Source organism: Corapipo altera, unplaced genomic scaffold, assembly GCF_003945725.1.
Source record: "Corapipo altera isolate COAL_440 unplaced genomic scaffold, ASM394572v1 65, whole genome shotgun sequence".
Taxonomy (NCBI): domain Eukaryota; kingdom Metazoa; phylum Chordata; class Aves; order Passeriformes; family Pipridae; genus Corapipo; species Corapipo altera.
The window spans coordinates 1052522-1066408 of NW_020884891.1; the positions used below are offsets into that span (position 1 = coordinate 1052522).

General features: G+C 42.6%; 1 protein-coding gene across 4 annotated transcripts in view; it reads left to right on the forward strand.

Moving 5' to 3' along the window:
* Positions 1–196: 196 nt before the first annotated feature.
* DACH2 (dachshund family transcription factor 2) overlaps positions 197–13887 on the forward strand; it is a 248298-nt gene continuing 234607 nt past the window's right edge. For 3 of the 4 annotated variants that reach the window (XM_027645383.1, XM_027645384.1, XM_027645387.1), the window contains exon 1: positions 197–678. In XM_027645383.1, the coding sequence (XP_027501184.1) occupies positions 197–678 (482 nt within the window). Of the gene's footprint in view, positions 679–9660; positions 9784–13887 lie in introns of those variants that run through there. The other variant, XM_027645385.1, reaches the window with a different exon arrangement.

Sequence of the window (13887 nt, forward strand, 5' to 3'; positions counted from 1 at the left end):
CGCTGCCCCGCCCCGCCCGCGCCCGCAGCCACTGGCGGCGGCGGTGCCGGCGGCGGGCGGGGCGCATTGGCTGGAGGGCGCCGTCAGTCTCCCCCGGCGGCGCTGGGGAGGGGTCTGGGCGCTGCGTGCGGGCGGCTCGGCGGCTCCGCGCGGAGCGCAGCGCGGGGCTGAAGCAGCCGCGGGAGCCGCGCCGGCCATGGCGGTGTCCGCGCCGCCCGTCATCGCCGCCACTTCCAGCGGCGGCGGCGCGGGGGGCTCGGCGGGCTTGTTCCGGGCGGACCCGCTCTACTCCAGCCCCGCGGAGTCCCCGCGTCTCACCAACAGCCTCGTCAACACTTTCCTCTCGGCCGGCGGCGGCGGGGCCGGCGCGGGCGGCGGCGGCGGCAACGAGTGTAAGATGGTCGACCTGCACGGGGTGAAGGTGGCCTCGTTCCTCGTGGAGGGGCAGGAGCTGATCTGCCTGCCGCAGGTCTTTGATCTCTTCCTCAAGCACCTGGTGGGAGGGCTGCACACGGTCTACACGAAGCTGAAGCGCCTGGATATATCGCCCGTGGTGTGCACGGTGGAGCAGGTCCGCATCCTGCGCGGGCTGGGGGCCATCCAGCCCGGCGTCAACCGCTGCAAGCTCATCACCAGGAAGGACTTCGAAACTTTGTACAACGACTGCACCAACGCGAGGTGAGCGCACGGCCCGCGGCTCTGGGGTCGTGTGAGGGGTGCGGGGGCACCGGGGGGGTGCGGGGGAGCGGGGCCGGGGGCGGCGGGGCCGGCGTAGAAAACTTTCCCGGCTTCCCGGAGCCCCGCGGTGCCGGGAGCGCCGGGCAGCGGAGCGGCTCCGCGCTGGGCTCCAAACTTTTCCCCGGGGGTAGTTCCCGAAGACAACTCCTCGAAAAAAAAAACAAAGCGGAAACTTTTCTCCGCTGTTTTTCTCCCTCTGGAACTCGCGGCTCTGCCCGGGACCCGTCGCTCGGCGGTGCCCCGGGCAGGGCTGGAACCGCTCGGTCCGAGCTCCGGAGCGGCCGCAGCCCCGGCCCTGCCGAGCCCGGGGATCCCCGCTGGGTCCTGCAGAGCCGGGGTTACGGTCCCGGGCTGTGACCTCGCGGCTGCTGCCTTTAGAAATGATAATGATCTAAATAAACGCAAAACCCTCTCGGGGCTCGGTGGAAACGCTGGTGCCGTGGGGCAGAGTGGAAGGCAGGGAGTTTGGGGATGACATTCCCTGGTTCAGCAGTTGGCGAGGGACTTCCTCGGAAACATTTGCCTGCCAGCGTGCTCCTGCTTTCTGTGGCAGCAAACTTTCTGTGCAGAGCTTTCAGAGAGCTTTGGGTGCGATACCCGACCTGCAGCGTGCAAATCTTCACTAACTTTGGGGTTTATGTCACGAATTGCTTAGCACTGAACGTGGGTGTTTTTTAATAACAACTTGATTTCGTGCTAATTTGGGGCCTGATCCTGCTCTCGCCGCTGTGAGCCGAAGTAGGAGCAGACTGGGCGTCCTTTTTTGATTGCAGTATTTCCTTTGTTTCAAATCATTTTATGTTACAGGTGTCGTTTTAGAGATGTACTTAATTCCTAGGTATATTAATACGAACTATGTGTTTCTTTTCTTGCTTCTGTTCTGTTTCTGTAACTCCTTCTCCCACTGCCCATTTCAATGTCAGGCACCTCGGTGACATCACACCTACTGCTGTATTCAAGTGATGGGTTTATAAGTAAGCTCTGAGACTTCAATTAATATTATTCAAATACATTTAATTACTCAGGGACACGTTTAACATGTAAATGCTTCTCTGAAATGTTTCTGAAACTCGACTAGCACGAAAGCTGACGATTAAAGAAACACATCTTCTTGATTTCTGTGATCATGCCAAAGTTTTCCCTCAGGGAAGTACGGGATCTGATATGATGATACAGCCTGTAGATACAATCTGATGGTTTCTTCTCTCCTTACAACCAGTGATTTAAGATCTGGAAATGCTGAAGTGGTAAATATTTAAAACCTGTGTTTCACAACTCTTGTTTTTTTTTCCCCTCTGACAAAGACTTATGGCTGTGATAGGATGAGGGAACAGGTAAAGCAGGGAGCAGTGGGGAGGGAGGCAGGTGAGGAGCCAAGGGATGCTCTGGGGGGTCTGAAAGGAGCAGTCAGTGGAACAGAGCCCAGGCCAAAGACTGGAAATAAGGCAGGAGGAGTGTGAGGGGGCTCTACCAGGGCAGGAACGTGTCTGAGCGGAGCCAGAGCTCTCAGCTGAGGAACACACGTGTTGAATGTGCTTAAGCACAAGCTCTCCCTGCCCTGTTTTGTAAACATTGTATTTTTACCTGTTCAAGAAAAACAAATCCTGGTGCATTTCCCCAAATATTTACTGAAACCGTCACTCAGCCTTTGTTTATGTCTCATGGAAGCGCCACTGGTTCCAGGAACCTGCTGATACCCATGTGTTTTGCATTCAGTGTTTCAGGTGTGAAGCATGAGGAGCGTTACCAGCACACCTGAAACTTCGCTCAGGGGTTGTGACTTAACGTTAATTGTGTTCCATCATGCTAATTGAATGCTTTTCATACGTCATTTTACTTACAGATTATTATTTCCCCTTGATCAGTCCATACTTACTGGAGAGAATGGTGGATAAAACAGCTAAATGCACGAGTAATCTAATTATTTGTGTTTGCTGTGAAGTGACCTGGGAAGCACTGCAGTGTTACCAAACAAATCAGATGTGGTAGAACTGTTAAAGCCGTGCACACAGGATTTAGTTCTGTACCTGGAAAGTAAACACTTGGAAAAATGTGATCTTCAGAAGCATTACTTTCAACTAGGAATATTATGTTACTTTTGTAATAAATATTTTTTTTAATTTCTGGGGATTTGTATGTATGTATTTGGATACTGTAGAAATACTGCATTAAACTCACGAGCTGCCAGAAAAAGCAATAAGAAACACTGGGTATCATTATTTTCACTGTTAGTTGACTTCTAAAAGTCAGCATGTCTTACGTTAGTGTACACTTGTAGCTTTTTTTTTAATTGGAATGCAAACCATCTATTATGTATAACTGAAAAAAAGAGAAATTCTGTTTCCCCTGCTTACTCTATTTCCCCCCCTTTTTTTTTTAATTGAGTTTGTCTGCAGAGAAATACCCCCATCAGCAAAAGTTGTTTGGTGTGTTTGTGTTCTGTGTGTAACAGCAGTTACCTGTATCCAGCAGCTTTGACCTGAGTGGTTTTTTAGTACATTCACATTTGCTATTTAATTTTTCATTCACATGTAAACAAAATGTTCCTACAATGTTTAGCCATCATCATGCAGTCTAATTGGGAAACAAGGCTTGTAAAACTGAAACTAACTGTTCATTTCATTCCAGGTCGTACCTTCCAGTGAGTAGTGAGTACAACATCTTGACAAAATGTGGCTCCTGATTGGCAATACCTTACAAGATTACTTAAATTAGGGACACATGCTTAAATTTGGTAGTAAAGCATAACATTTCTTTAAAATAAAAAAAAAAAAACTATAATGAGGATTTATTTAAAAATGAAACTTAAAACTGTAGTGAGAACATACTTATGATTGTAAATATGTCAGTCTTTAAAGACAGGATTATATGAGTACGATCATACACCCTCTTCTATAGGGTTCTGTATTTGGTGGACGCTGCTGGCCACTGAAAAAGCATAATGTTGGTCTGGATTATTCAGTGAATAGTCAGAATACTTTCCAGAAAACAGAATTTCAGTGCATGGTGTATTTTTTATGATTTAAAATATCCAGTTAGGCTAATATTTTGTACCGCTTTGGCTATACAATAAAAGGCTCTAGGAATTAATTTAAGCAGTAAACGCAGACATTTTATTTTATGAGATTAGGAGGGTCTAGTCATGTTGTCTATTAAAAGCTACCTTATAGTCAGCAATACTCTGTCTTTTATTAGGAGACTGATGTCAAGATTATAATTAAAGCAATCCGGTCATGCAGCTCTGCACAGAGCTTCCTGTATATTGATAGTCATTGTGGACATCTGATTATACATAAACTTCTTTGACTAAGTAAATATTTAGCACGCATTCAGACTTGGCCAAAGTTGTGAATTTTGGAGGTGCTAGCATTTTAAAATAAATAAAGCTCAATTTCTCAGTTTCCTTCTCTTCCTTGGAGAGGAGGCTCCCTTCAAATACTCTGGAGGGAGATCAGTAGCATAGTGGATTCTGCTTGAGGTGCAGAAAGGAATTTTTCCATTTTCTGAGCAGAGTAGTCACACTTTTGGAAAAATCCCTCCTTCTTTCTGGGCACCTTGAAAGTCTATGCTTGTTCAAAACTCCTAAAATGCTCAAATATTTTCATCAGATGCATATCTAATGTGGAGAACCCTTGATTAAAATTCCCTTCTTTCTTCGTAGCACTAGAGCTCTCCCCATTTGAAGTGTAACTTGCTTTTCCTCTAAAATGGAGTATTTGTGTGTTTCCTGCATGTGGATATGCATAATACATATGTAATTTTCTACTGAGACTTCTACAACTGAAAAATACTGTGTTTTTGTAGCAAAGACAAAAAAGCTAAACAATTAGGTATTAATGATATTCTTGTTGCATATTCAAAAGGTCTTTGCAAGCATTTCTTCTCCTTTTTTTCTTTTCACCATTTCAACCTGCAGAACTCTTCACTGTCACTTCAAATCACACAATTCTACGAAGATAAAACAACATTTAAACTCATTTGCTTTGGGAGGAAAATTGAGCATTTGCACCCAATAAGCCTGATTGTGGAACTGCATGCAAATTGTGTTTTGATTTATCTCTTTTGCACTTTTTTCCATTTGAATTGATCTTGCATTAATTTTGCCAAGCGGCTCTGTGAGGCTGCAGATGTTGCCCTGTGTTTAATAAATCAATGAGACAGATCTGAATGAATCACTTCAGATGGATTCTCTGCTCGGTTTGATGTCTAGATGTTATTCTTAGCTTGTTATCATGACAGATGCATTAATGTTCCCATACACTGCCAGCAATGTCAAAGAGATTGAAGCTTTTAAAGTGGCGGTATCCCCTTTTCCCCTTCTGTTGGAATAACTAAATTGCCTTTAGGAATAGGTCAAAATATAAATTTGATCGTGGCATCATTGTGGGGGAAGATGCTAAACTTCTGATCGTATTAGAACACAGAGTCAGGCAAATGCAGGTTCTTAGAGAATGATTAATTATTCCCAAATAGTGGAGATCAATATTAAAATCTAAACATAGGATAGCTCCTTAATAGAGTAACCACTTTCTCAGCATTAATATTTCATTGTAATAGGAATGATCCGAATAAATAATATAAGACTAGAACATGTTAAAAGTGTTGCTATAAATAGAATATCGTTGTGTCCAAATTGATTACAGGCTGAAGTAAGGCTTTTTCTCTTTTTTTTTTGGTTGATTTTTTTTTTTTACCTCATTAATAATTTTCTTTTAAAGCTAAATACGTCTGGATTCAACATCTGTTAGATTTAAAGTACTTATTTATTATGTTTCTGTTCCTACTTAACATTTAAGGCCAGATACGTTAGAAAAGTTGCTGATCACCGTTAATTTTGGATCGGTTCAGTCTGGTATCCATTATCTTGGAGCAGAACCTGTGGAGCACAAATCATAAAGAAGGCTGGAATGTGTCTTTGTGGAACAGCTTTAAATTCTAGGAAACATTGCACAAAGTGTAAAGGACTCTGCCGTGAATAGTGAAGATCTATTTCCCACGTAGGCTATACAGAGTCTTTATTGGCTTTATTCAGTAGAGTTTATTAAACCACTCGTGGTCTTTGTTTTTTCTTCAGAGGATAAAACAGGATTTTGATGCAATCATTTTGTTAAACCTGATTTCTCTTTTATTTTAATTTTAAAAACTATCAGGAGTGTTCATTTTTCTAATCTCTCCCCTGAACAGAAGAACTTTGACTTTTTGTCGTTAAGGCTTCTGAGAATAAATTGGAGAAACTGGCTGTAACAGATCTAGATTTATGTTGGCATTCTTGGTATTCTTGCTCCAGTAGTTCCAATTTGATAAAGGAAACAATATATGTAATAGAAATTCACAGTTTATTCAAATGAGTTTAAGCTTTAGCATTGTTATATTTGCCTTTCTCTCACCAATATATCAATGTGTGGCAATAGCATTATGCTAAGAAAGGCTCCAGAAGGGACCAGCTCTGGGGATGGGGAGTTATTCTCACGCTGGGGCTGCACACGCAGCCTCTGGTTGGGCACTGCTTTTAAAGGCAGTGAAAATCAACTTTGGTGGGACTGAGGAGCACAGGAAAAAACACTGAATTAGAGAATCATGTTTTGTTGTGTTTCAGTGGCCTTGGAGTGAGAAACTGGTCTCTACCTACTGTAGCAGTTTTGCAGAAAATATTTCAATGAGCTGTGTGAGCTGTTTTGAAAGAATTGCCCTGTTTATTTCCTTGCTTACAGGCTGGAATTGGCCTCGTGTAAGGGCTGTTTGTCAGGATCAATATTAAAAAGGGGTTGAAATCTGGGCTGTAAAGTCCCTGTTTTGACTTTGCTGAGGTGAACCTCCCTTTCATGCCAGGGGCAGTTTGCCACAACAAGGGCAAAGAACTTAGAAATGTTTCTAGGATCTGAGCCCTTCTTCTCACAGGTGGGACATATTTACTGAAGGAATTGTGTTACTGCCATTTTGGATCTGATCTTGTACTTCCTGAACATGGGATCTTTAATCCCTTTTGTGCCTTTTCCAGAAATCAGAATTTTGGATTTTCTGGAGTTGGTAACAGAATTATCCAGATCTTTGAAATACCTAGGACGTTCCCGTCTGGTTTCTTTTGCAAGTCCTTCGTGTGATTATCAGTGTAATAAAAGCCTGTGGGTGTATGGAAATGCATAATTTTAATGATTATTTACATAAACAACACGAATAACAAACCCAAACATAACGAGGCTGTTTCAGAGTTCCTGCTGTCTGTGGTGTGTTCCTTTGGTGTGAGCCAAGGCACGGTTTTTATATGTTACAGTTAACCCTGCATTCCCAAGCACAAGTGTGTTAGTTAGTACTGATTCTTAGTGATTTAGGTTTATCCTGCTGGATATTAGAACTGTCCCTCGGGGTACATGCTTTTGATCTTTGTTCCCTCTTGGAAAAGCAGGGTTACCCAAAGGGACTCAGTAATAGGGTTTCCCCTCACACTCTACTTTCCAGCCTCCAGTAAGAAACACCGATACCTACTAACTAATGCACTTTGATACCTGCCCCAGAAGGTTCCAATATCCTAGTCCTGTAAACCAGAAATTTGTTTGCTTTCCTTTATTTTTGGGAGCGCAGCCATGTTGTTGTTTTGCGTGTGCATATAAAGTTTATTGTCACTGGCAGGCGTGGGGAGATTATATTTCCTTGTCAGTACATCTTGACCTGCTGAGCCCATTTTGCTCATTAAAATAGATTGTGTCAGAGCCTTTCTTGACTCCCTCACAAATACCTCCTCTCCAAAAAGTGAGAACTGAACCCAATTAAAGCGCTCACTTTATTACTGTACAGTGGCTTCAGGTGTGATGTTCAGCAGTGTATGTTGTTCATATGATAAGGTATAAAATGTTCAATTGCAGTTGTGTCTGATGTTATCAAGTTTCTGGAAATTGATATCTGGTACCAGCGTTTAACCTACATGCAGTCTGCCTGCTATCTATGGGGTGGGTTAAAAAGAAAAAGTAGTATTGATCTGTCGCTGGATTAAAGTTTGAAATCGGCAACAGCACGAGCACAAAAGGCTTTTTTATGATTTCTCAGCTTGCCATTGATCTACCAGTTTTATTGCATTCATTATTTATTAAAAGAATTTGCAAGCTAAACATAACGTTAAGCTAGTTTGCACACAGGGACTGCACTTAGGAAATTGGATGGAAATTGCATTAGAGATGAACATCTGTGCTATTTTTCCACTCGTGTGTTTATGGGTTTGTATAAAAGGTGTATTGGATTAACAGTTATAACCATTATAGCTTGCAGCAATATGTTAGAACCCCAAGCATTTAATAGTTATTTAAGAGGGAGACTCTTTTTTTCCTTACACTAAAAAGTATGGTAATGCCACGACAAACAGAGCTTTTATTGGATTATTCTTTATTAATGGGCTTTTTACTAGTAATGTGTAAAACTTGAGGTATCTTGCTGTATTATGCATCTGGTTTATTATCTATGCTACATAAAGCTCCATTAATATTGCCATTAATTGAAGGTTTCTAGTGACAGGATTAGTTAAGGATTTGGCACATAGTACTGAAGTATTGAAATGTATTTTACAGTGTACAATAGGAATGTAAGTATTGAAAAGATCCTTAATAAATGTTCCTTCAGAAGTTTCCCTGCAATTCAGCTTTTTTTCTGTCCTTCTTGAGCTGGGTACCTTCTGTGATGTATCGTATCAGTGAATCAGGTGAAAATCTTAACTATTTTGAAATATTTTTCCATTTTGGTTCAACAGTTCAGTTGCCTTTAACACTTGTGTAGTTGTGTGTGACATACGAAGTGTAGGGTAGACCTGGAATTTTGAGGTCACCTCCTGTAATGATTTTTAATTTTTTTTTTTTTTTGTCTCTGCTCTTTCTATAAAACAGATTATTTTCCTTGAATATCTGATGGTTAAATAGGGAGAAACACAGGAAAAATTACTTTGGGGGCTTTGGAGGAAAAGTATGTTTTCAGAATCAAGATGTTACCTCTTTTATTTGGTCTGAAAGTGAGTGCATATGACTCAAATGCACTGAAATATGTCATGTTGTGCATCATCAGGGCTCTTGCCTGACACATCTCACCAACTTTGGGACTGTCGAGGGTTTCCTGTGCTCAGAGAAAGAAATGTGCTCCATGGCAGGAGGTTGTGCTTCCCCCTTGGAATGCCACCTCTGCATTCCTCTTGTCTCTGGTAGTATTTTGACAATATTTTGAGCAGAGGTAGCTCTGATTTTGAGTTGAAGGAGTCTCAATGCTGTTTTTCCACAATGTTTTGCATTCAGTGTTCATCTTCCTCACTGTTGTCCCCAACCATAGGCTCCTGTGATCACAGTTTTTATATTCCATCAAATAACACATTTCAACTACTCTACAAATTAAAAGTAGAAGTTAGATTTAATGTAGGATTTATGCAATTACTATATGCCTATACACATGTTGTGTAATAATAATACTTACATGCACATAAATATATTTATAATGCAATTTAAATTTCTGAGTTTTTCCAAAGTGCCTCTCTAGCCGTGGAAATCAACTTCGATTTTTTTGAAAATTTACTATAGGTATTTATAAGAGAGAAAGGATTTGGAATAATCCAGAAGTTTATTTTAAATTGCATTTGCTATGGACATGAACTAAGTTTGCTCAATGGACTGACAGGGCTCTAGGAGCCGTCTTGGTGTCCTGACTAAAAGTCTTTAATTTTTTTTGTACTTCTCACAACCATGTAAGTGAGTAACATTCTCAGATTGTAATTTGATTTCTGTCCAGTCTGTGGCAGGAGAACTTTTAGCCTAGGATGCCCTTGTGGTACCTTAAATCAGCAGAACTCTGGGTCATTTTTCTCTCCTGTTTCCAAACCTGCTTAAACAGACCACTTTTTAGTTAAAAAAGTTAATCAAAATTATTTCACACTGTACGTGTACAGGGTTCCAAATCTGACATTTCTGCAGTTGCAGAATTGCTGAGGTCAGCACTCTTGGGTTAGTCTTGGTGCACCTGGATCATGGCTATCCCTGCCTCTAAACTGGAGAGATGTGGGTTTGATGGATGCACCACTAGGTGGGTGAGGAATTGGCTGGATGGTGACACTCAGAGCTGTGGTGAACAGCTTGTGGTGACCAGGGAGGAGTGGGACCCTCAGGGGTTGGAGTTGGGACTGGCTCTGTTAAACATCTGCCAGTGCCATGGACAGTGGGATTGGGGGCATCCTCAGTATGGTTTGCTGACAACCCCAGGCTGTGTGGTGCTGTCACACGCTGGAGGGAAAAAATGGATCCAGAGGGGCCTGGACAGGGTGGAAAGGTGAGACCTGTGCAAACCTCATGAAGTTTGACAAAGCCATGGGCAAGTTCCTGTGCCTGGTCAGGGCAATCCCAAACACAGGCTGGGTGGAGAATGGATGGAGAGCAGCCCTGAGGAGGAAACCTTGGGGGCGTTGGTGCCTGAGAAACTCCACATGACCCAACAATGTTTCTGGCAGCCCAGAACCCCCCCATGTGCTGGGCTGCATCAGAGAACTGTGGCCAGCAGGTCGAGGGAGATGGTTCTCCAGCTCTGTGTCACTCTCCTGAGATCCCACCTGCAGTGCTGCCTCCAGCTCTGGGGCCTCAACAAAAGAAGGACCTGGAGCTGCTGGAGCGAGTCCAGAGGAGAACACAAAGATGCTCCAAGGGCTGGAACCCCTCTGCTCTGGAACCAGGCTGAGAGAGCTGGGGGTGTTCACCTGGAGAAGAGAAGGCTCCAGGGAAACCTGAGAGCCCCTTCCAGGGGCTAAAGGGGCTCCAGGAGAGCTGGAGAGGGACTTTGAACAAGAATCTAGAGGGACAGGACGAGGGGGAATGGCTTCCCACTGTCAGAGAGCAGGGTTAGATGGGATATTGGGATGGAATTCTTGGCTGTGAGGGTGGTGAGGCTCTGGCACAGATTGTCCAGAGAAACTGTGGCTCCCCCGTTCCTGGAAGTGTCCAAGACCAGGTTGGACAGGGCTTAGAACAGTGTGGTCTAGTGGAAGGTGTCCCTACCCGTGGCAGGAGGTGGAATGAGATGATCTTTAAGGTCCGTTTCAGCCAAACTGTTGTGGGATTCCGTGATCTGGACCAGTTCCTCTGTGTGAGCAGGGTCAGGCAGAGCTGGTTGTCTGGAGCTGTCGCCTTATAGATTTTAAGTAGTTCCAGGGATGGTTACTCCTTGCCTTTCTGGGCAACCACTTTGCAGAAGAGAAATAACTGTGCTGTGGAAGGAAGATTTTATTGGAATGACTGGATGCCGTGGGAGTTGTTGGAGCTGGGAGTAGATGTCTCAGGCAGCCCCTGCCGTGGTCCCTTGGAAGGTCCATATGGAATCAACCATGTCGTGTTCAGATTGTGCCATCTCTGTCTCTCAAATGATTTCCTGAAATCCTGTGTGTGTCCTGAGGAGTAGATTTGTCTTATTCCCCACTGCTTCCAGAGAAGAACATTTGTATATTTGCAATTAAAAAAATAAAAAAGGTGGCTGTAAGAAAGCTCCTGGCACAGCCGTTGTGCCAGTAGGGGGATTTAGTTACTTGCATGTTACAGTAATTTAAGAGTTGCTAATTAAGAAGATAAAGCTAGTTAAAAAAAAAGTATTTACTTTGAGCTTCATTTAGAACCTCTAATCAGTATATTTAAAATATTATACATGATACTTTCTCTTACACATGTAGCAGTTTTTGCCTAGTACGAGTTTTCTGTGCTAGCTCATAGACTGTTTTGATGACAGTTAATCAGAGAATGTCCTGTGTCTGTGAAACCTTATCCCTGTTGTTTTTTGAGGCTGATGAAGGCATCTCTCCTCGCTGCTGCAGGTGTCTGCAGCTGCCTGCTCTCCTCTCCTACTTCTGAATGTTATTGTGTGCTGAAGGAGGGCAATTTTCTAAAGAGCTTCTGAGATAATACTGAAAAATAGAAGTAGGAAAAAAATCAAGTCTTTCCAGTGAGACCTAAAATATGTGTTTAAAAAACAAAACCCAAAACCTCTCCTCCAAACTCTCTCCCCTCAAAAGACTGAAAGTGAACCGGGTAGTAAAATGCTGGCAGTCAGAGAAGAGCAGAGTGTGGATCCTGAAACAGGACCCAAGGTAATGAACTCTGTGTTCTCTTCCCTCTGTTGTACGAGCTTGTTGCTGGAAGATGTATTTGTAGGTTTGGGGAGTTTTTACCTTGTAAAGCTTTATTTGTAAATAGGGGGTTTTTTGTATGGCAGTTCATGTATCTGATTGGTGACTTATCAAAGTACCTTGAGTTGAGCATCTCAGAAGGGGTTTGGCCAGAGTTCTTGCTGTAATGTGCTGCAAACCTGGCTCACTCTCACAGTCAGCAGTGCTTAGGAGGGTTAATTGATCCTGCTGTCCTACACTGGAACTAAGATTCCTTGTCTCACATCAGAACCAGAATCACTGTCATTTCTTTCTGCTCTGTTTTTATAAATTGCCTTATTTGTTGCACAACTGATTTTTGGTTCAAACAAATCTGTTTCTCTCTGCTGGAACTCAGGAATGTTTCTGTTCTGCAGTTTCATGAACTAAGTCCTCTTCTCTTTCATGCCAACCTAGAGGGGTTTCTGGTCATTTCCTTACCTTGCCCTTTTTAATATGCTTTCTTCAAAGTTTTAGTTTTGTGCCCCACTCCAACCGCCTAATCAGCAGCCCTTTAGCAAGCTGTTCCATCTTAATTATTAGTCCTTAAAGGTTTATGATTTTAGCTTTTAATCTTACTGACTGAAAAAATAACTCTTTATTACACTGAGAGAATCTGTATTTATGTTGGTGAGGAAGCAAACCAAAAAAATATTGGTGACATACTTATTGTGGTCATCTTTACTGATTGTGAGAGTAGTTCAGAGTATGGCATTATTTTAAATACATTTTTGAGACCTCATATTCTCTTAATGAAGATCAGTTGAGTTCTTAATGCTGGTGTATTCTGATCCAGATAGAAATGCTTCATAAGAATTTTTTTTTCATTCATTCATGTGAAAGTTCCTGATAGTATAAACTCCATATTTTTGTTGTTTTTCTAAACTTGGCTGTTAACAGGACCTTAAATGCCTGGCAAGGATGAGCATCTCTGCTGCTCAGGTTAAGGCAGGTGAGGGGCTTATACTACCAGCACTGCATTTGATTTAAATAGTCTGTTGTATTAGGGTCTGAATGGGCTTATTCAGTGACTGTTATTTCCCCCCATCATTTGCTGTCACAGGTACTTTTCCCATCATCCAGACTGATTTGTCATTGACAATAACAACAGAATAACTCAGGCACCACTTGCAGGTTTCATTTGCTGCATTGAATGGTCTTTGAGTTGTCTTTCAGGTTTTAAAAGTGTCTTTTAACTCAAGAAGTTTAAGATTCTTGACCATATTTTGATATTGGTGTTTGGTCGGTTTTTGGTGCTGCTGTTCACTTTTCTGCTTTTTGGTTAGAAGCTCTTTTTAGCATCTTATGCACATGAAGTTGTTTATCTGATGATGTCACATAGTTTCTAAAATAATCCCCTTTGATGTCTAGTGCTATGAGAACTTGTGTGATAGTAAACAAATCCACAGGCAGTAGGTTGGCAAAGGGCAGTTTTATTTAAGTGCTTCTGTTGATTGCTTAGTTCTCTTGTCTGACTGTGGGCAACACTTCCTTTTCCTTCTGTTGATTTTTCACAATATCCCATTCTGAAACTGTGGTTTCAACTGTCCTTTTTCTGAACAGATAAGAGTCTTTTCAATTCACTGATGCTGTTGAGGGTGTTAAAACAAATAGCAGTGGTCAGGAATGGACCCAACTCTTGCTTTCTGTACAATCTTGCAGAGGAGACTGAATGAACTCGAAGGGCTTGGATCTCCATGAAGGAGGAGATTGCTTTGTCCTTTTGACCTCATTGCAGGTGAAATTCTGCAGTGGAAATGTTGTAGGACCAGAATCTTTCAACTTCAGTTCAGTGGGTTTGGATCACCAGCCCAGAAAGCATCCAAACCTCAGTGCACATCCAGGAATCAATCTGTGAATTACCTTGGTCCACGTCAGGAAATGTTCTGTGCAAATTTCGAAGTGGGAAATCGGTTGTATTTAGCTAATCTCACATTTGGATTTTTTTTTTTTTAAGTCCTTATACAAGGAATAAACATAGAGGAAGTATGTGTTGGAACCCCAAA